The sequence below is a fragment of the Cydia fagiglandana genome, chromosome 7 (genome assembly GCF_963556715.1).
Source record: "Cydia fagiglandana chromosome 7, ilCydFagi1.1, whole genome shotgun sequence".
In the NCBI taxonomy this organism is placed as follows: domain Eukaryota; kingdom Metazoa; phylum Arthropoda; class Insecta; order Lepidoptera; family Tortricidae; genus Cydia; species Cydia fagiglandana.
In genome coordinates, this window is record NC_085938.1 from 10,687,118 (window position 1) to 10,708,577 (window position 21,460).

A 21,460-nucleotide genomic window follows, 5' to 3' on the forward strand; every position below is an offset into this window, starting at 1 on the left:
TTTAAGTTGGTTATAGTTTTTGCGCTTTCGACGCGTTTTAATAAGTTGCTGCAGACTTACTTAGACACTGTAGGAACCTACCTAAATAACTTATCATCTTATAACTAACTAGCAAGCTGTTACCATAACTAGCTCGTACGATTACTAGATATTAACGCACTAAATATTAAGTTTGATTTCAGATAAAGAAATAATACTTATAATTGTAACAAACGCCAGCTGCTTGTAAAGGAACGTCGCCATACGAAATCCGCGGGAAGCCCTCCTACGCGCGCCTTTCAAAAATCCGCGCATATCGTGTTGCGTTCCATACCGCGGTCGGTCGCGCACCTTTCGCTGCACGTGCCAATAACTCGTAAAAATAACTTTAAAAAACAATCGAGATTTCATTAAAAAGGTGTTAGTTTTTTTTATTACTTGTGTGTGTAGTGCATTTAAAATGGTTAGAAAAATCAGTGCACTCGTCTGCTGCTTCTGCGTGTTTGGAATATCGCTTAGTGATAGCGCGATTTCGGCTGAAAGTGTAAGTTGAAAGTAAAGTGTTTAATGTTTAATTATACACGACCAGAAGAATAAACATTGTATTCTGTAGCCGAACGTTAAGGATAATAGAGCGTGTTAATTACTGGTTGTGATTTAAATCGCCTACAATCAGCCTCGAGATAATTTTCGGGTTAATAGATTGTGGACATCTGTAATCTGTATCACCGATGCTCAGCTCTCTTCGGGAACAGAAAAGAAATAAATACCATTAAATATAATCAGCTTCTTACCAAAAATAATACTTTTAAAACTTCCAATATTAGTGTATAATTCCAAGGGTTGGTAATTTACTAAAATTGGTATGTAGGTACAGTGATATTTTATTTTTCAAACATTGTGTCATTTGTTAAGAAGACTTTAAATCCTTATATGAAATTAGATCTCTGGCCTTTGCTAGGTGTATAGAAAACTGCTCTAGTTTCTATGCCCGCTTGTAGTGTGCGACCTTGAAAGTGAGACCATTATGAGCTTAATTGTGACGCATACTCATACACATAGTGCGGGAGCCAGATAAAATATAATCAAACCGTACTGATGCCAAAGGTACATATACTCCTTAAAATGTTAACCGAACTCATTTATAGTATAATTAGTGTTATAAAATGCATATAAAACTAAAATTAACTACAATTAAGATAACTAAAGCTAATTAATTAAAAATACCTATCAAAATTTTGCGCTCTTGGTAAGGTAGGTGCCCATCTCGCAGGCACCGTTCCCGCGCTGGATTGCTATGGCCAATCTACCTAAGCTACCTAACAGTAGGTAACATTAATGTATTTCAATGCAAAATAATCAAGTACTTTTAATATTGTTACAAGAAACGTATAAGCCGTCGAAGCGTAACACGGAAAGGTTGTTTACACTTTTTATCAGTTTGTTGTCAACTGACTTATTTTTTTACTCGGAAATTCAATGTCAAACGAATTAGTTATTGCCCTTCAAAGTTAAATTATTTATTTTATTTTAATCCATCATTCGACCTAATTCAGTGTCTGTAATCTTGACTTGACTGTTAGGATTAAAATGTTCTCTACCTATATACAAGTACATTTCAATAATGCCATGAATAGATAAAGGTTGGTATTCTAACAATTAAAATGTTATGATTGCCATGAATTAAATTGAAACTATTTTTTGAGTGCCATTTTAAGCACTTGTGTGACAAGAAATAAAACAAACTAGAAACTTAGAGCAGCATACCTACAGCCGTCACCGATTGATTTCTCAAAAAATATATTAGCTATAAGAAGTACATATTTGAAAAATTTCATTTCATGAATAAAATTATAACATATGATCAGGTAAACAAACAGCATTTCACCAAGCATGCCAATCAACCATTCATCATTATTAACTTAAGAGTTATACTCTTGTCGGTGGAGTATCTTCCAGCTTTCCCTATCTTGCGCTAGCTCTTTGACTTTTTGATACTACACGACCCCCAATTTTTCTTTCACTTGCTCCAAAAGCTGCGTCTGGGTTTTCCTCTTCCCCGCTTGTGTCCTATCAACCTATCAATCAACCATTAAGCACTCTTAATTCAGCTGTACAATACTTTGTACAAGTTTTACGCAACTGCCCATAACTAGTACTGCAAACGCAAAGTCAGGTGTACCCAACAATTGGTGCGTGGAAACAAACTCGAGAGAAAGTGAGCGCGATTCGTCGTGGTGCGTTTGGCGTTTGCCGTATGTTAATTACAGTAACGTGACGTGTTTTAGTGTTTAGAGCTGACAGGCTAAATGACGTTTACATTTTTCGCTCTATTTTCCTTTTCTGCTAATATGAACGAGCAATGTTATTAATAATGTATTGGGTACATCGGCTGTTTTATAAGTAAAAAAATATCGCCCTACAAGTTCCAATAATAAGTATTTATTAGAAGTTTTACTTTAATGAAACATAAGTAGAAAATAAAAAACAAAATATTTATTAAAAACCAAATAAATTTTGTTTTGTATAACTAAATTAGGGTTACTCCATCCCATCTCAAACCGGGCAAAATGTATGTTTATATTAACTGTCTATTATATGTATATGTATAATCCTCGTCATAACAATAGCTAGGTTTCTACATACATACATTTAAAGTAAAATATATAAATAAAACAATAATAATTACACTTTTGTTATTACAATGTTAATAACAGAACTTTTTGACATGAAAATATCTACACAGGTTTTAATGAAATTTTGCAGACATATTTCATATAGAGGTATTAGTTGGTATTATATATTATAGATACCGTTGATTCCTTGTTATTATTGGGTGGAAAAAATATAAAAATGTATGCGGACGAGGTCGCAGATAAAAGCTAGCATTGCGGCATGTAACGCGGTATAACTTAGCTAGGTATGTAAATAATAAATACATAGCACTTGTTATTGCTAACAATAATTTCAACGGTGCTCAACACGTTGCACAATTTCGCGCTTCAGCGACGCTACCAGCCTATAATTTTGTGGTAACGCGCGAACAGAGTAACCATTTAATAACCAAACGTAATGAACAATTTCACTGATCACTAAAATGTTGCCGATCCCTGATGTAACGCGGGTAGCTTACGTAAAGGGTTTATCAATCAAAACTTCATACTTTATTATACCGATTTTTATAAATTTTACAAAATGGCGGAGGATGAAACTGTTAAACACGTACGCGGGCACTTCGCCTACACAAGTCCATGTATAGTCCAGCAAGGCTGCACCCACCTCCGGCCGTGGTGACTCAATTCCACAAATTATCTCGTCACCGAGCTTAAACTAATAGTAACTTGCTTCCAAATAGTTAGTAAAACAATTATATTTAGATACAAAACAATTTAACCGGTAAACTCGAAAAGGACCTAAAACTTTGCTTAACTAATAATTGAATTTAAAAATATTTCACTACATATCGACTGCATCTACTCCTACCGGGTTATCAAAAATAAATTGATCGAAGAAAAGATAATTTACCACAGAATTATGATTTACAATTTTGAAACACTGCTTACTCGTAGACAACCTAACCTGCTCACATTTAGCAATATCGCCATCCTCATAGGACTTTCCACATCTTTACCAGTACCAGTTTCACCTTTCCTGACACCCGGGATGGTATTTAGTACGTTAACTAGTTATGTAAGTGGTTGACACACCAGTCTGTTTGGACGTAATTGAGTAAATGTCTGACATAAAAGATAAATAACCACATACAATTATTTATTGATATTTACTTGGTGTAGGAGTGCCCTACGAGTGGGTATTACTAAAATGAAATAATTCCAGGATATACTATTACTACCTGCAACTAGGCAAAATATGCCCTAATTATGTGGATTCCTACATCAGATAAAAATGACCTGCACCCGGCGCTTTGATGGGCACTTTTCCTTTCGTATACTTACATTATATTTATTGACATATATTTAAGTTTAAATATATGCTGCAATATGTCTGTAAGTATTAATATTCCAATTTTAATTTTGATTCAGGCAAAAAGGACCATATTACAATAGGTAGCTATAGAAGTATGTATAGAACATAAGTACATACAAATTTCATAAATTTTCATAAAGTTAAAACTAAACACTGTTTAGGCGTCAAAACGATGTGACTCCGTAAATCATCTGTTTTGTTTTGAGTCGTTGTTGTTGTTGATTTTTAGGAGAGCAACTTTTTTTTGCAGCTGGGAAAACCGAGCGACTATAATTTCGTCATTTTCGTCATAGAAATTTCTGATCATAATTCATAACTTCACAAGTCAGAATATAAAGTACCTAACTACCTATATTCTTACTTTTTAGCAGTATTTACGGCTGTTCTGTACAATACTTATGTAATTAGCATGATTCCCACATGATTTTACGACTCATAGAAACTATGGAAAGTGGCTTTATCACTCACCCACGGTATCGATATGGCGAAAGTACACTGCTAAAAACTTTGCAGTTGTACAAATTGAGTCAAAGAGGTCTTTGTGATATATGATCTTGAATTGAGATCATGCATATATGTAGTAGGTTCCCATTTAACACATTCGCTGCGTTACGGGAAGCATTTGGCCGTAGGTATTTGACTTTCTGCCGGTGCGGCAGCTATCTGCGCTTGTCTTACCCCCGGTGCGGCGGTGGTTTACTATGTTCTCGTGTGAGTACGAAGAAGATGACTATACTCCCGATATTCTTACTTCAAGTATATTCTATTTCAAAAGAAAAAATGTACGGGAAGTATTTTTGCGTAACGCACTAAAAGGTATTTTTATTTCTTTAGCGCGGCACGGGTACTATTTGTCCGTAATCCATTACCCCGTACCGCACCGAAAGGCGTGTACGCAGCGCTCAGATTGGTCATAGTGCTGCGCACTGTTCACGTTTCCGCATCTATACGACATTTTATTAATGCGACAATTCAATACTATGACATCTATATTGAAAATTACCTACTCTAAAAGTCCGACACCTTTTTATAATTATATGAGGATGAATAATATTTCGTTTGAACACAGTACAGACACGATAACGATAATAAATATTTTATTTTTGTATTTATTTATTTTATACTTTATTGTACAAAAGAAACAACTTAGTGTACAAAAGGCGAACTTAATGCCATGAGGCATTCTCTACCAGTCAACCTTAGAATATTTTGTCGATTATAAAAGTCGTTATCGATTCCTTAGTATCCCATTTAATGGGATACTAGTAATTTACTAGTGTTATATACGGCCTGTGCGGCAAGGGAAGTATATTCCCGTAAAATTAAAGGGTTTTGAAAAATGCCTATATCTTTTAGAATTTTAATACAGATCCGCGGGCTACGGCAGCTGTATATACACAAGGATATACTCTATTGATCAGAATGACTTTTAGTTCAAATCGATAACATTCCAGGTCTGTAGGGACCTTTAAAGTCAGGACATGGTACGGGAAAATGGAGGTCGTGCCGCAAATTTGGCTTTCTCAATACGGGAAGTATATGACTCGTAACGCACTGGCAGTAAGTTTGGGTTTTGCGCTGCCGCACCGAATGTGTTAAGTAAGACAAAAAGGGGTCAACATAATGCTAGATTTTGTAGTAAGGGTGGTATTCATAATGGCTTGTTCCGATTTATATGACGCGTATTTTTTATCGGGTTACATTTTTACGAGAGCGAAAGTCCGCCAGACTTTGACCCCCCCATTTCCCTCTCCAAGTGTTGTTAAGCATCTACAGCTGACAAAACTGGACCACCGGGAGAAGAATCAATGTCAAATGGAATGTAAAAGGGATCAACAGTTAGTAGATTAAAATATCATAGTATCCAATTCAATTATATTCTATTGATATCCAATTTAATGTGTCATTGTCTTATGAATTAAGATTTTATTAGAAGACCAAAAACTATTTTATTTATTAAGACGAAACAGGAGCTGAGTTTTATATATTTTAGGTAAATATACCCGTCTCGCTAACGGAAGCGGCACCTAAAAGTAGTGCGATAAGGACAAGGCGAAAAATCCTGCGTAAAAATCTCAAAAATCGAGGTTTCGTACTCCTCTGTTTCCTCCTCCAAAGCTTAACCAATCGCAACCAAATTTGGAAATCTAAATGATTATGAAATTATGTGTCGGACCGTTTTGCTTTTTTGGCTAATTGATATCAGTTTTGAATGCCAGGCCTCTCATTGCGGCATAGTCAATTAGGCAATTTTGGCCATTTTTGAAGGGCTCTAGCGCTCTAGCTTCAAAAACTACGGAGGAAAATGAGGAGTACGTTTGTATGGAGAAATGACCACTCCTGTTGGCTCTTAAATTCGGTAGATTACGAAAATGTGACTTTATTTCGTGCGGCCTACCACGGCAACAATTGACCAATATCATTTAGTATTCAGTGCACTCTTCTTTTAATAGTTTTAGCAATACCTTCCAATATTATTGGTTATGATTATGGCGGGTCTAGGTCAGCGCGGGTTACGAAAGTTTACACAATCTCGACTGGAGTGCCTGCAGCAACTGGGTTGGCCAGTGTTTGCTGCTTTACCTAACCGGCTAAATTATAGGTAGGTTACAAAGGAGTGCCAGTTTGCTATGCTAAGCATTCCGTGGACCTAGATTTTTGAAATGCAAGCCATCCGTTTCGTGTCGAAATTCTTATGCTATTATTGTTTTTATGGGTCAGAATTTTGATGTTACTGTGTTCAAATTACTTAAATTACCTAAAAAAAGATGAAAGTTGCATTGAACTACTTGTCGGCTTTTAGCCACGAATACAAGCTAAATCAAAGTCGTGTACGTACCTACATACTCTGCATGACAAACATATTTATGACAAACTCGTGTCGAGTGTACTCTTATTTCCTCATTTTTCCGAAAATTTGATGGCATTCATATGGAGGAATATTACTTATTATTATATCTAAACTAACGATCGGAAGGTTAGACATAATCTTAGACTCTTATTACTTAATAGCTATTGTTTTAGTAAGTTGCAGTGAGTATTTAGGAAGAGACAATGGGCAGAATGGTGGTCATTGTGCCGCCCAATCTCCCATGCCGGCAGATTGAATCGTAGTCGCAACGGATATATTCAAACGACTTCCTAAGAATATACATGCGAAAGTTGAAAAAATTGAAATTCAATAATAATATAAACACACATAAGAAGATTAACAACTGTCGAATACTTATGTTTTATTATTATTAGTAAACGTTTAATCTCTGAGAAAATTTAAAAAAGAGTTTCATTTTGCTTAAAATCTTCTCATAATCGGAAAGAAGTTCTTTACCGATACGACTGACTTAGCATTGCTACTGTTTGAGTTTGGTTTTATTGAAATATTCATAATTAACAGATATGTATTTTAATGAGAGATTAACGTAGGTAAACACAAAGAACTCTTTTTAAATAGGTATACGATTGATTAACGTTAAAAAGGCTGAAAACCAATAGGTCTATAATTACAGTCAAAAAATTGTGTAAAATACATCGAAATGATCAATTACTTAGTCCAAATGACACGAGTATGCTGACTACAGTCAAATTAAGTAAATGATTCCTAAAGTTACCAATTTCTTATCTAAAATGTATCGCGAAATTATTTAAGGAGTCGTTTATAAATGTCACATAATTAGGAAACTGGAAAGGTCAAGATTATATATATCCACATTTACTAGATCAACTTAATGCAAATAAAATAAAATTAGCAAATAATGCTTTAATTAAAACCATGGCAACAACATTCACTTTCTTGATGGAAGGTTAATACTGTTTATTAATAGGTGCTAAATTTTATGTGAACTCTACATTTTAATATAGAATTATCTTATACGATGGATTTTTAAATGTTTGTTCATAATTCAGCATTCAAGATTGTTATCAAAATTAGACACCGGTTACTATAATACCCCATTTAATCCCTATACACCCTACTTTTTTAAGTAGTTACTAAAGGTGACAGTCCATTTCCAACGACAGCAGGACTACCATACAATTTACTGTGGAAATTGACAATAACAGCGACACGTTCGTACTTTAGTAGTGCAGCCAAGCTGCGGTCAGAAATGGAATGTTACCCTTACCGTAAGAACTTTTACCTATATTTACATATAATCTGTGCCCTTACGATGGATACGAATTCCAGCGACTAAGGAGTTAGGCTGTCAAGCACTACGACTACGACATTTAGTGTAGCGCTACTTTCTTTTTGGCCAATGTAAAGAATTATTTAATAGTTAATTATAATTTTATTAACGTTTACAGGAAACGAGATGTAGGAACCCGCCGACGGCGCCGCAGAAGATCGAGCGAGTCATCACGTTGTGCCAAGATGAAATCAAACTCTCCATCCTCAGGGGTGAGCATCATTTTCGGTTCAAAAGTTACAGGGGGCCATATTTTTGACTTTTAATTATTTCCAAAAGTATAGAATGGATTAAAAAACGCTCTTAGCAACCTTAATGTTATTTTGAAAGACCTATCTGATCGAAAGATGTAACACGCGTCGATTTTACTTGATTTTTCACTTGTAGGAAGAGCCCCCTTTTTTTTTAGTTTAACTTCTAAACTAAGTAGGTACCTATACTCTTCGGCTCACAGAATACATTCCGAGTAGAATAGCTGTGACATACATACAGACGGTCGGACAGACAGACATGACGAAACTATAACGAAGCCATTTTGGCTACGAAACCCTAAAAATATAACATACGGTGGCTTAAAAACAAAACTTAATATATTTTAGTAGGTATCCCTAATAATGCCAAACAAATATCAACTAAAATCAACGTGGTAACGATCCAATAAAAATATATATTACCAAATACTTAGGTATTTTTATTACAGATCATTAAAATTAAAAAACATAACGTAAATCTGAAGGTAAATCTTGCGAAAATAAAGAAATCAAGAGTGCATGTTGCTTCAAGAATACGAAATAGTGCAAAAGTAACACATACGATTGAACTTGGGCAAGTAACCTTAGCAAGCGTCCGATAATCAGGCACAAGGTAAGCGCAGAATGCGTTCGGACATCGCATCTAAATATGCTAAGTGTTCGACTATGACTATTCATTGTTGAGGCTTCTCTATAGACCTTGCAACGAATGGCATACAATTTGAGATAGTTGCTGGCTAAGTAGTAGCAACGAAAACAATGTATCAATCAATCATAAACCAATCAATCAAATGCCGCAATGGATCGCAAATCGCATGAGATTATCGGTGACGTTCGTAGAGGCATATAAAGATGACTAAATGACTATCCGTCCGAGCATCTATATTCATACAAGAACACTGATGTTGCCCTCTGAGTTCTTAAGTTGCTATTAACATTTTCATTCGTTAATGATCTGTAAGCTCATGGTATCTAGGTAACATAGGTAATCTAGTCTGTGCATCCTAGATCACAAACAAATGAACCGATTGTTCAGTAAAGATCTAAACCAAACATAACATTCATCGGTAGAGTAACATCAGTTATATAAGAAGTAGAGTAAGTACGAGAAGTACGTACATAATTGAAAGCCACGCATATCTATTAATTTAAACAATGACTGTATTGAAATGCCAACCAGAAATATATAAGGACGTATTTTAAGTGCACATCGCGTCTATATACCTAGTTAGTTCACAAGGCCAATTCCGCATATTAAATCGAAGTGAAGTAGAGAACTTATAATATCTACGTAGGAGGTCATACGAATTCCTGAAGTCATAATATATTCTTCTTAATAACTCTAGTTTATTAAAGTGCCATTCATTAATTTTTAAATTTTTAGACCGGGTCGTGTCCGGGCCGGAGCTTCCGGCGGCGCTTACTTTTCTATGACATGACTATGACAGGAAGCTCCGGCCCGGGCAGTGCCCGGTCTAACGTGAGTCATCATTAACTGCGTAAGCTCTCGGTTATTGTTATGAATAGTTACAGCTAAGGCGCAGTACAATCGTAATATGCCGAACGATCTAAAAAAACGCAATATCATGTCGTTTTATCGACTGTTACGTATGATTGCGGCTGTTACTTTCACCGGTGATCGACCTTGCCCGGAACCTGGCTCACCTTCGGAAAGACGGCGTATTGCCCTATTTTATTTAAAACTTTTTTTTTTTAATTTATTGAACAATAAGCTAAATAACGTACATTATTATTACAAGACCCATCGTGGGCAAAACCTTGAGGAGGTTTGTATGCCGATGGGGAGTTCGAGAAAATAACATGACAATATACATATCTATCTTATACTAATTAAAATTCTTAATATATGTAACTAAAGTCGTTAGATTGTAACAAGTGCGTCTTAATTACTTTTTTTCTATTTTTCCCGTTTACATATTTTAATCTAGTATCTTCTGGCAAATCATTTAATATTTTAGGCAATATATATGTATACAGTCTAGTGCCATAAATGTTCTTATATTTGGGTAAACAATATTTGTTTTGGCTCTGTAAACTTCTTTGTTTTGTACATCTTATATATTCTTTTAGTTTAGTAACATGGTGATATTCTTCAGTTAGTATGGCTAGTTTACATTTATTTTGAACTGGGAGTATATTACAGTATTTGAAAAGTTGAGAGTAGTCTGTTTCGTGTTTCTTTTTTATATGCTTAGGTACAATTGTCTTCAGTAGTCTTATCTGTAGGTTATATATTTTTTCTATATATGTTTTAAAGGTTCTACCATATGTACTCAGAGCGTAACCGATCACAGAGTCAGCCAGGGCTAAGTACAGCATACGCAAGGTTTTGTACGGTAATTTGTACCTTAGGGTTGACATTTTACTTAGAATTGCTCTTAATTTATCGCACACATAATTAATATGAGGTCCCCAGTTGAATCTATGGTCGATTATGAGCCCAAGATACATGTGTTCTGTGACTACTTCGATTTTATCACAGTTACAGTTTGTGATATTATGTTGGTGCAAGCAGCTATGTTGGTGTGCAAACACAGTAATGTCATGAGTGGTTTTATTGTGAGCCGAACGGATATGCATTATTTTCGTCTTTTGCGCGTTAATTACTAAACTATTTTCCTCATACATGATGGTGGCTAAAAATGAATGCATTACCGTTGCCAGGCAGGTTTTGGGATAATACTGAGCAACTTTTACTATGGGACCAACACCGAAATCGCAAAAAAAAGGAATGTGTACACAAAGGATGCTGTTTAGCACGCACAAACACTGGCAGTTTAAGATTAATATGATGATTAAGCGTCGTTATTAGTGCAATACTAATTCATACATTCTGATTATTCGTGCCACTTAAATAATCATTTTTCCTTACGTCGTAGACGTTCGCGGAAAAAAAATATGGTTCAAATTTTCAACAGGTTCTATATGAGTTAATATTTCAGTTAACCTTTTTGCATTATATTCAATCCACATTCAGTTATTGCCTATTTGAGAACTTTACGGCCATGTTTCTGTTTGCCACTGTAGGCAACGGCCAATTCACAATAATTATAGGGCATAAAATGAATTGAAATGAATTTATTATAGGGGATTTAAGAATAAGGTCAGGGTTTTTATTTTATGGTAGGTATTCCTACAGTTACGAGAAAAAACAAACAAGTTAGACTACAGTACATCTGCGTTGTACCTTTGCAAACTTTTATTATAATAAATTATAGTTCTTTACGATAGTCCATAAGTAGAGTAAAATTCATGTTCGTCAAGTTCATGGAAATACCTACATCTCTATTTTTAACACGGTTAGTCAATTTCTTTTAACGATTACAAGTCCCGCATTATGAGATATCCATTATGGCATATCGTATAGTTACGTTACGCTTATTAAATAAATGCGACTCTCTTAAAATACTAAAATGGTTAGATAATTACGAAAGGGACGACGGGTATTTCGTGTCGGCAATAAATGCTAGCACTAGAGGCTGGGCAGACTTTATTGGCAATAACTTCAGTTTGGCAACTTCCCCAGAATCGGTGAACAAACGAAGGAAGCATGCGCAAGCATCCTGTAATACTATTACCAGCCTACCGTTTGATTTAGTTGTGATAGCTCCTACTGCGCATATAATTCCTTTGACCGAACGCTTTAAAATTATCGAAACAATAGGAAATAATACTCGAAATTCTACGTAGAGGGTTCTATACCACAATCCATCACAATCTGGGGGTCTACCGCGAAACAAGAAAATCGAAATTTCGTTATGTAACCAACGAAACTATCACTCTTGCGTATTCGAGCGATAAAGAGGCAGATAACTAAATTTCTATTATCGCGATTCCCGGTATGCCCTTGTTAACAAACCACCTTGATGCATCAATGTCATATTTTATTGTCTGTGAAAACTTGTCAAAAAACAGTGTAAGGCACAGTATGTATAAGTTACTCTATGGTTTACTAGCTAACAGAGTGCTACACGCGGCAGAACATTGCAGTAATACCCCTTGAAAAGAAACTGCACATTTGCTCAGTCAATAAGGGTGGCTGTGGACTAAACCGTAACATAACTGGTTAAAAAAGCGTTACTATAGTTAAGTGTGCTGTATTCTAATGAATTATAAAATGCATCAACATCAACGGGTACCTTTTAGTTCAACGTCTCAAATGTATCTTTAACAGAAAGTTGTCTATAAATAACCCAATCTGTTACGGCAGAACCTCTCGTATACCCCAGGGATGATGACACCTGAACTTTGTCGGTCCATTGGCTCTTCCCCTGATTGCGCGTACGGTACATGCTCCTCGGCTACTCGTATGATAAGCCACACGAATGTTCCAGCCGCAACACTTGACTGAGCATCGCATGCTCGCTGCATTGCAAGAGTTATGCAACCGGCATATGGGTCACTAGGCATTGCACTCCGAAAGTACACGAATTACTTATCGTGTCACTGTATGTAGTATTGCAAATTACTGCAATACAAACAACTACAAACTTACTAAAGATATAGGTTTGGTTCAGTCATGTGTAACGAGTACCCAATAAAAAGTGGATAAAAAATAAGGCAACTATGGAGTAACGAATAAGACACTTCACTTAATCTTTTAGATTCTCCTGCTCATTATGAGACCTTAAAGGTCTTCTTCTTCCTCGCGTTTTCCCGGCATTTTACCACGGCTCATGGGAGCCTGGGGTCCGCTTGACAACTAACCCCAAGAATTGACGAAGGCACTAGTTTTTACAAAAGCTGGGGAAACTAGACCTTATTGGGATTAGTCCGGTTTCCTCACGATGGTTTCCTTCACCGAAAAGCAACTGGTAAATATCAAATGATATTTCGTACATAAATCCCGAAAAACTCATTGGTACCTACGAGTCGGGGTTTAAACCCGCGACCTCCGGATTGAAAGTCGCACGCTCTTACTGCTAGGCCACCAGTGCTACAAGAGACCTTAAAGGTAAACTAACTTTTAACTCCCTAATAGGCAATTATTAAAACAGTCGACGGTAGTCTTGCTCAATAACTAAAGTAAGGCAAATAGACATTGCCTATACGAATATAACTTGAGAACTCGATTATTCATTTAAGAGAATAGATGGTTATTATGTAACTCTAAACTTTAAATTATTCATTAAGTTTATATTAGTGCCATCCATGGATTTTATCTGCTTGTGGTAACTTCGTAACTAACCGCTTTATATAACCGGGTACGCAATATTCGCGTTCCGTAGAATCATCGCAATGTTTTTAACAATGGCAATTAAATAATATTAAGGGATATTACGTGGTAATTGTCGTGGCCGGACCGTTGTCGCAACGAACGAGTTCGCGGCCGCTGCCTTTTTCGGCACGTTGCTGTGTTGGTGTGCATGACCTTTATTTACCCATTAGTTCTTTGGACGGGAACGCACCTTATGGAAAGAATCTTGTCACAATTATAAAATGTAATACTTAGTATTAAATTAATATTTCTATATAACAAAATAAAACACAACCAAAGAAAATAAACACAAAACAACAAAACAAAATGAAATGTAACCCGAAACGGTTGAAAGAAAGAAACATGAGACGCTTTTAACACGGCACACATAGGTACTTGATATGTGTGTCAACCCATTTTGGGAGCCACAACTCACTTCCCAGTTTGACAACATGATGGCTCTATTCAGCTATTTCGAGCGACGCAATCTCTTCACATTGACATGACACGGATCATTTGTCCCTTGATGAAAAATGCTGTATTCTAAAGTCTCAAGTTAGCGTTCCATAGTCACAAAAAATAAAAGAGCACAAACTCATAGAAGTTTTGTGACTTATTCGCCCTTTTTGGCTACAAAGCATCCCACGTGAGACGTGAGTGGAGCGTGATCTCAGTCGATACAGTTAGACCAGCAGCGACCTTCCTTATTTAGCCTAGCCGCATTTAAGCCTTGTGCCAAAATTACTGTTGAGATGAGATGTATACTTAACAGACGTTTCGATCACCCGTTAAGTACCTACTTAGTTTGAAGGGGTTTTGGATGATTGATAGGATGGAAGACCAAACTGTATGTGATTACTTCCTTGACTTTTTTGGTATGACTCTGAATTGTGTATGTAGGTAGGCGTAGGATGCCCCTGAAAAAAAATTGGAACACAACAGGAATTAAGTAGCCAAAAAAGAAAAATATCTTTTTGGATATTGAATATTAAACCTAGTGACGAATGAAAGTAGAAATCGTAAATGTTATTGCGTTTTCTTTCACTGCTACCCCGCTCCTTGTTTTTAAGTACCTAGGTAGATTGTTATCCATATCATATGACTGTTATCTAAAGTTATAATTCCTATATAATCCGTTAGGACCGTTAGTGCCTATATAGAAAGATTAGCAAGTTAAGTAAATCCTACATAACGCCAGCTCCAAGTTACCTCCAGCAATCCTTCACAGCTTGGAGTGCTGTTTCAGTTATACCTAAAGTTAATTTCAATTATTTATTCATAAAAATCATAAAATAATAATTTTAAATGTCTCATCATCTAAATTTCAATTCCAATTTATAAACTACCTACCTATCTACCTACCTCCTACTCTCCAAATCAAAGGAACCCCATAAAGCCTCCAGAAACAATCGAAAGTGAGCGCACAGCAGTATGCCGCCGTCGTGACGAACATGTCCTAGATTGCTGCACTGTATGTGTAAGTATAGATGTAGTGCACTGCATTATTGACCACTTAAGCCGTTTAACTTGAAAGGTTACTGAGCTAACGACCGTGCGGCGGTGTAGTTAGGCAAATCTAAATGAGTAGGTACGATCAGGTTAGTCGCGGTTAGATCCTTTATTTATGACACAGAGAGCGTCACAGAATACTTTGCCGCATATTTATAGGACACTAGATTCCACAATATAAAAATCATAAATCACATTTGACACATGCACATATACAGTCAGCAAAACGATTGATTAGCTTAGTACGACTAAATACAAATGTGTATACAGAGGGGTATCAGCTTTATTATATAATATTATAATAATAGCTTTGCTTACTGGACGTACATTTATCTATACGATAGTTTATTAGGCGCAGGGTATGCACTCATAAATAGTGTGATGCCATAAACGTGTCCTTTGCAACATGATTGATTTTATGTTTTTCAGCGTAGACTAGCGATAAATCAGAAAAACCGAGCATATTCATGTTAGCACGTGTTCTTTTAATTAATGTCATCTCTTCGAGTACTCAATTTATGACCACTTTCGTGAAAAATGCGAAGTAAATTCTAAAAAAGTATATAACAGTTTTATGGTAAGATGCGACGGTGATTTATTGTATCTGATAGATAGGTACTACGTGAACGTACTGGGATGAGGGTTTTCGTGCTTTGTATCGCTAGGAGTTAAATATTAGTTATTACCTGTATTTTGCAACTAAAGTTTACATTCAGAATTAAGTACTTATGCCAATATAAACGGCATAAGTATACCAAACAGGACTATACGGATTTATCGTAAATTGTGGTTTGGTTTTGTTGAATTCTTGACTAACGTAGAGGCATTCGGGTGTGCAATTTTAATTGAAATCATCTACTTAATATTGGATTAATTAGGTGACATCGATTCCAATCATGAAAATTCACTACCTAACGATTTAAAAAACATTTTAAATATTTCAATATGGTTTGTTTTTTTAGTTCAACAAATTAAACACGCACAAATACTTTACTGCATTTGGGTATATTTTTAACTCCCTAAAAGAAGAGTGGCGATTACTCCACCGACAAGAGCATAGCTCTTTAATACTGATGATGATGGGTATATTTTTGTAATAAGACCAGCTTTTGTATTCAACTAGACACGGGAGGCGTTAAAGATGACCACTAAGTCGTCGTAACTTATTGTTCATCTCAAACCAGCAAATACAACCATCAAGTACCTTCTTAAGATTCCGATTAGGTATGCCATCTTACAGAGAAAACCATTTCTGATCAATATATATTTTTTAATTTCAGAGGCACTGGACGTGATAAAGGAGGAGCACACGATGCCCGCGCAAAAGCGGCGCAACAAACGCGACGTACCCTTCACGCATGACGAGAAACGCATCGCCGGGGTGAGGTTCAACAAGTTACTTAACATTTACAGTTCTCAGAAACTAGCCAGTCAGCCGGGCTAGCACATGACATTTAATATTTCTCGAAATTAAAATTATGTATAAGTTAAAATCCTATATTGTACACCCTAGCATCAGGGTATCATGTACCTGCTTGCCAAATGTAAGACCAAATGTACAAATGAACATGATTACAATGGAATAAATGATATGATATGATATGATATGATTGGCGCGACAGTATCTCGCGGCGAGATGGACTATCCGTCCCTCTTTTATTAACTTAGTAAATGACGGGTAGTCTATCTCGCCGCGAGATACTGTCGCGCCAATCATGTGCTTGGCCTACAGATATACCTATACTACCTAGTAAAAGGAGCTGGTAAAAAAGTTTAAGACCGCGGAGCGTATCACTACCTACCTTATAAAACAAAGTCCGCCGCCGCGTCTGTCTGTTTGTGTGTTTGTTCGCGATAAACTCAATAACTACTGAACGGATTTTCAATAGAGTGATTCTTGAGGAAGGTTTAGGTGTATTATTTGTTAACCCGTGCGAAGCCGGTGCGGGTCACTAGTTTAGAATATATAAGTAAATAATATGTAGAAATAAATTCAAAAGTCCCTTTGCTGTCTAACATCGACACGGTCTGTCTGCCTTTTTCCAAGTAGGTACCTACTCATAGGTACTGTTTAATACTTTCATTATAAATATAAATATTTGCACCTAATCGAAGCCAGACATTATTGGTAGAATGAAAGTTTGCTTTCTTTTAGGTATTTAACATTTTATCATCTAGTTACTTCTTACTTAGATGATATCTTTAATAAAAAACCATAATTACTAAATTTGACTGGATCAGCTAAGATTTGTAATTACCTATTTATAGTCGATTTCGATACGTTGAGAGATAATTCGTAAAAGAAAGCGTGTAGTTACCTATTTATAATTGATGTCGCACCACGTTAAAAAGCGAAAGTAAGCGAGTGATCAATCGTATTAAGCAAACAAGTTTATAACTAGATTGTAAATATAATATAATATAACGTCTACCTATATAGTTGTGTCATCAATATAAGGTATAAATATTGGGTCACCGTCTACATTTGTAGGTATGCTAAACTCGTAAGGCTGGGAGTCTAAAGCTAACTTTAATGCCGCTTGCTGCATTTCAGTTCTGTATAGTTTCATGAAACTCTTAATTCCTATTTACCGGTTTATTTATTTCTATATTCAATTTTTCCAGTGCCTTCTACAATGCGTGTACCGGAAAGTGAAAGCTGTAAGTACCTGCCTGTTTTAATTTAATTATGTTCCAACTCCTAAATCCCTCTTCAAAAGTTTATTTGAAAAACAAAACAACTCGATTCTTATATTCATAATTTTTAAGATTGATTATTCAATACTAAGAAAAGTAACAATTTCCTATGCGAAACTATATCGACTTGAAATTTTATAATTTACTATGACTTGATTCCTGATATAATTTGGACTCTTTGTTCTCAAAGCAAATTAAGTCCAACTTAGATACCTACCGGTTTGCCTATCAGAATGAGATCGTTGTATGCGTTCTGTCTGAATTATGGATCATATTATTTCACTATAAAACGCGACGAAGCCCAAGACATGGAATTGAAAAGACCTTGTCTACAATAACTACTGTACATATATACTGCAATATTGCTGTTGAAAAAAATCCTGCTGGCATAAAATATAAAAGTCATAAACGTTCTCCATACTTGGCATTTACGTTTTATTTGGCGACTTTAATTGTATCTGCGGGATTCCTATTTAAAAAAGCGCCGCTTGATTCAAGACCTCCACCGCAGACCGCAGCTTAGTGGGTTTTTATAATGTTCGTCGTAAAACTCTTATGACAGGGATATTTTTACAAATATACATATAGGTACATACTCAATGACTTATACTTATATTTATTGGTTATGCAAATAAATTGCACACTTCACCAATTAAACTGGGTCTGGGATATTCAGAACTTTTATGAGGTAGGTACCAGTTAACTATAGCATTGGTCAAGTTTTATGCTATGAAATTCACATTTTAAAATAAATTAATAATAATACTTATGCTTAGCTACCTACAACAAAGTAATGGTCTTAAAATAAAAAATCTATTTAATTAATATTATTCGTCGAAGTTATATTTTTGTAACTGCCACCAAAAAAACAATGTATTTTTTTTAGAATTTTTAAATACTTTTTAGGGGCGCTACTTACCGCACTTTGATAATGATACCCTCCATACAAAATGTATTCTTTCGAAATTCTATTTTTTCGAAATTACTTTGTCGGACGACGAATCAGGGTGTATTCATATGCAATTTGACATAAAATAATACCGCTGAATTTTTAAAATTACTTATATTTATTTATGATTTATTTTGTGGGGTTCTATTGATTTAGTGGTGTATACATTTTCCGTTCCTAAAACGCAAATAAAAAATAACGAAAATATCTGTGATGTTATTTTAAGTAAACAATGAGGAATATATGGTCCCGTTTATAAACATGTATATACAAATACAAATACAAATAATTTATTTATAACACCAAGCCAATTTATATATAATTTATTTATTTATTTATACACTGGCGTTCAAAAGTGCATGAACATATTTCAACCGTAATATTAAGGCATTACGGTCGACATCTATCCATGCACTTTTGAATCCCACTGTACCTACCTAGTTTTTGTTGTCTTCCAGGTGGACGGCTACGGGTTCCCAACGCTAGAGGGCCTTGTAGGCCTCTACTCGGACGGCGTGAACGAGCGCGGGTACTTCATGGCAGTGCTCGAGGCCTCCAGGGAGTGCCTCATGAAGAACCACGACAAGTTCTCCAGGACAGTGCCCATGGGTAAGTTGGTTTCGATTGGCGGAGCTCTCCTAGGCGCGGTTACATCATGGCTATGCTTGACGGCAGCAAATAGTGCCTCATGAAGAATTGGTATAAGTTCTCCAAACCGTGTCAATGGATGAGCTTATAACCGTTGCTGGAGGGCTGGTGAGTTTGTACAAGGAATGGATGAATCAGGCGACTTCATGGTTATACTTGAGGACTCTAATGAGTACCTCATAAAGACAAGTTATCCAGAACCGTGCCCGTGGGTAATTTGGTTCCCTACGGTGGATGGGACGATGGGGTTGTACATAATGTTAAGCAAAATAAACGCATTTCAATTATTACCTACTAAGAATAAGCGCAGGTACTAATTGTGTATAAACTACATATTGTTGGTGATTGGCTCGCACTGATGCCTTTACCTTAACCGAAATATGAAGTGTCTTTAAAATCTCTACTTACTTTGATCATATTCATGAAATTTCATTTACATTATTTTATTTATTTCAGACAACGGGCGTAACTGCGATGTATCGTTCGACATCTTCGAGTGCATATCGGACCGCATCGGCGACTACTGCGGAAACTCCGGCCTCTGAACCAACACGAACGCAATCTCATCTTAACCTCTAGCCGCCCAGAGACCTATAAAAAGGTCTCCTGATCCATTCTAATTTGAACTTTGTGTTAACAAAATAAAATAACATTTTGCTTGGCAAGGTTTGACGTATGGGCGGCTAGAGGTTAAAACTTTATTTTAGTGTCACGACTGTCCTCTCCACGGCGTGTTACGTTCTTTTGCAATGATATATGAAGTACATTAGAAGAGTTGCGAATTACCTTTTCGCACGTGTATTGTACAACGTTTTACAGTACATATGGCCCTTTAAATTTTTGACATAATCACGTATTGTCCTTAATCCCGCCCTAGGGCTGTAAAGTAGCACCATATTATGTAGTTATGTACCTACTGTAATCAACCGTCTCGGTCCCAGTTGTAAAATACCCTCAAAATTAAACATTAAATACAGAAAATTGTTTTTTGTACCTTCGATAGGTTTGCAAAACACACGCCGTTTATATACTTACATAAAATATGTTAAGAATACTTTTTCTTTTCACCTTGCAAATTTTCAAGTCGTCAAGTAGGCGGGCTAATTTAAGTTACCACTTATTTCATAAGAGAATGTGATAAGAACAGTGTACATAGAGTGATAAAACTTATATTTGCTAAATTCTAATGCTCAATAACATAGCTTATAAACAATAATTATTCTAAGATTAAATTTTGGTAAGAGCCAAATACTTGGCTTGATGATAATATTTTACCGAATTTAAAACGAATTTTAAGATTATAATTCTACACTTGATGTTTTCAACTGATTACAGTTAAAATACAATTTTTTGAATTTTATTATTTAAAATGCAAAATTTCAATTTATGTCTAAGATTATTTTGCTCGCTCACTGCCTTAGTTGTGATTAGTTCATTAAGATCATCATATGTATTTTAAATGTATTTTATAAATACTACTTACTTGTATAACTGAGACTCAATCTCTTAAAAGTTTGTCCGTATCAACTCAGAATCAGCATCTAACTGGCCTAAACAAGGACCCCTATTCGACAAGCGACGTTTGACGTATCGTGTTGATCTCCCGTTGATGCGGGAAAAATCATAAGTTCTCGAATACGTACAATGTCAAAATTTGACATTAACAATCCACAGTTAGGGTGACAAGCAAACCAAACCGAACCACCCTTAGTTTAGAGTTGAGTTTTGGTTGCACCAAATGATATTATCCACCGTTGATGGAATCAACACTCAGTATGCGATAAAATCAACTGTTGATTTGACGTGGATGCGAAATCTGACAGTTGTACGTGTCGAATTTGGCCCCATTACTGACCCGAGTAATAAACATACATACTGCAGTATGTATGTTTATTACTCGGGTCAGTTTTAAAACTATATTACGTATGTTAAGAAATAATTGGCTTAGTAACGAACTGATAGAATAATTTATCCCTAAGTGTGCCTAATAAAAGTAATAAAATTGTATATATGTTAAAATTAAATATTTGTTTTATTT

The 21,460-nt window shown here is 35.7% G+C and overlaps 1 protein-coding gene across 1 annotated transcript; it reads left to right on the forward strand.

Moving 5' to 3' along the window:
• The first annotated feature begins 294 nt into the window (after window positions 1–294).
• Window positions 295–19,994, forward strand: LOC134665873 (general odorant-binding protein 70). Its single transcript, XM_063522902.1, has 6 exons — window positions 295–523; window positions 8,269–8,362; window positions 16,409–16,509; window positions 17,754–17,789; window positions 19,233–19,383; window positions 19,879–19,994. Exons 1-6 carry the CDS (start codon window positions 440–442, stop codon window positions 19,965–19,967), a joined length of 555 nt encoding a protein of 184 aa, XP_063378972.1. The 5' UTR covers window positions 295–439; the 3' UTR covers window positions 19,968–19,994.
• The last annotated feature ends 1,466 nt before the right edge of the window (window positions 19,995–21,460 follow it).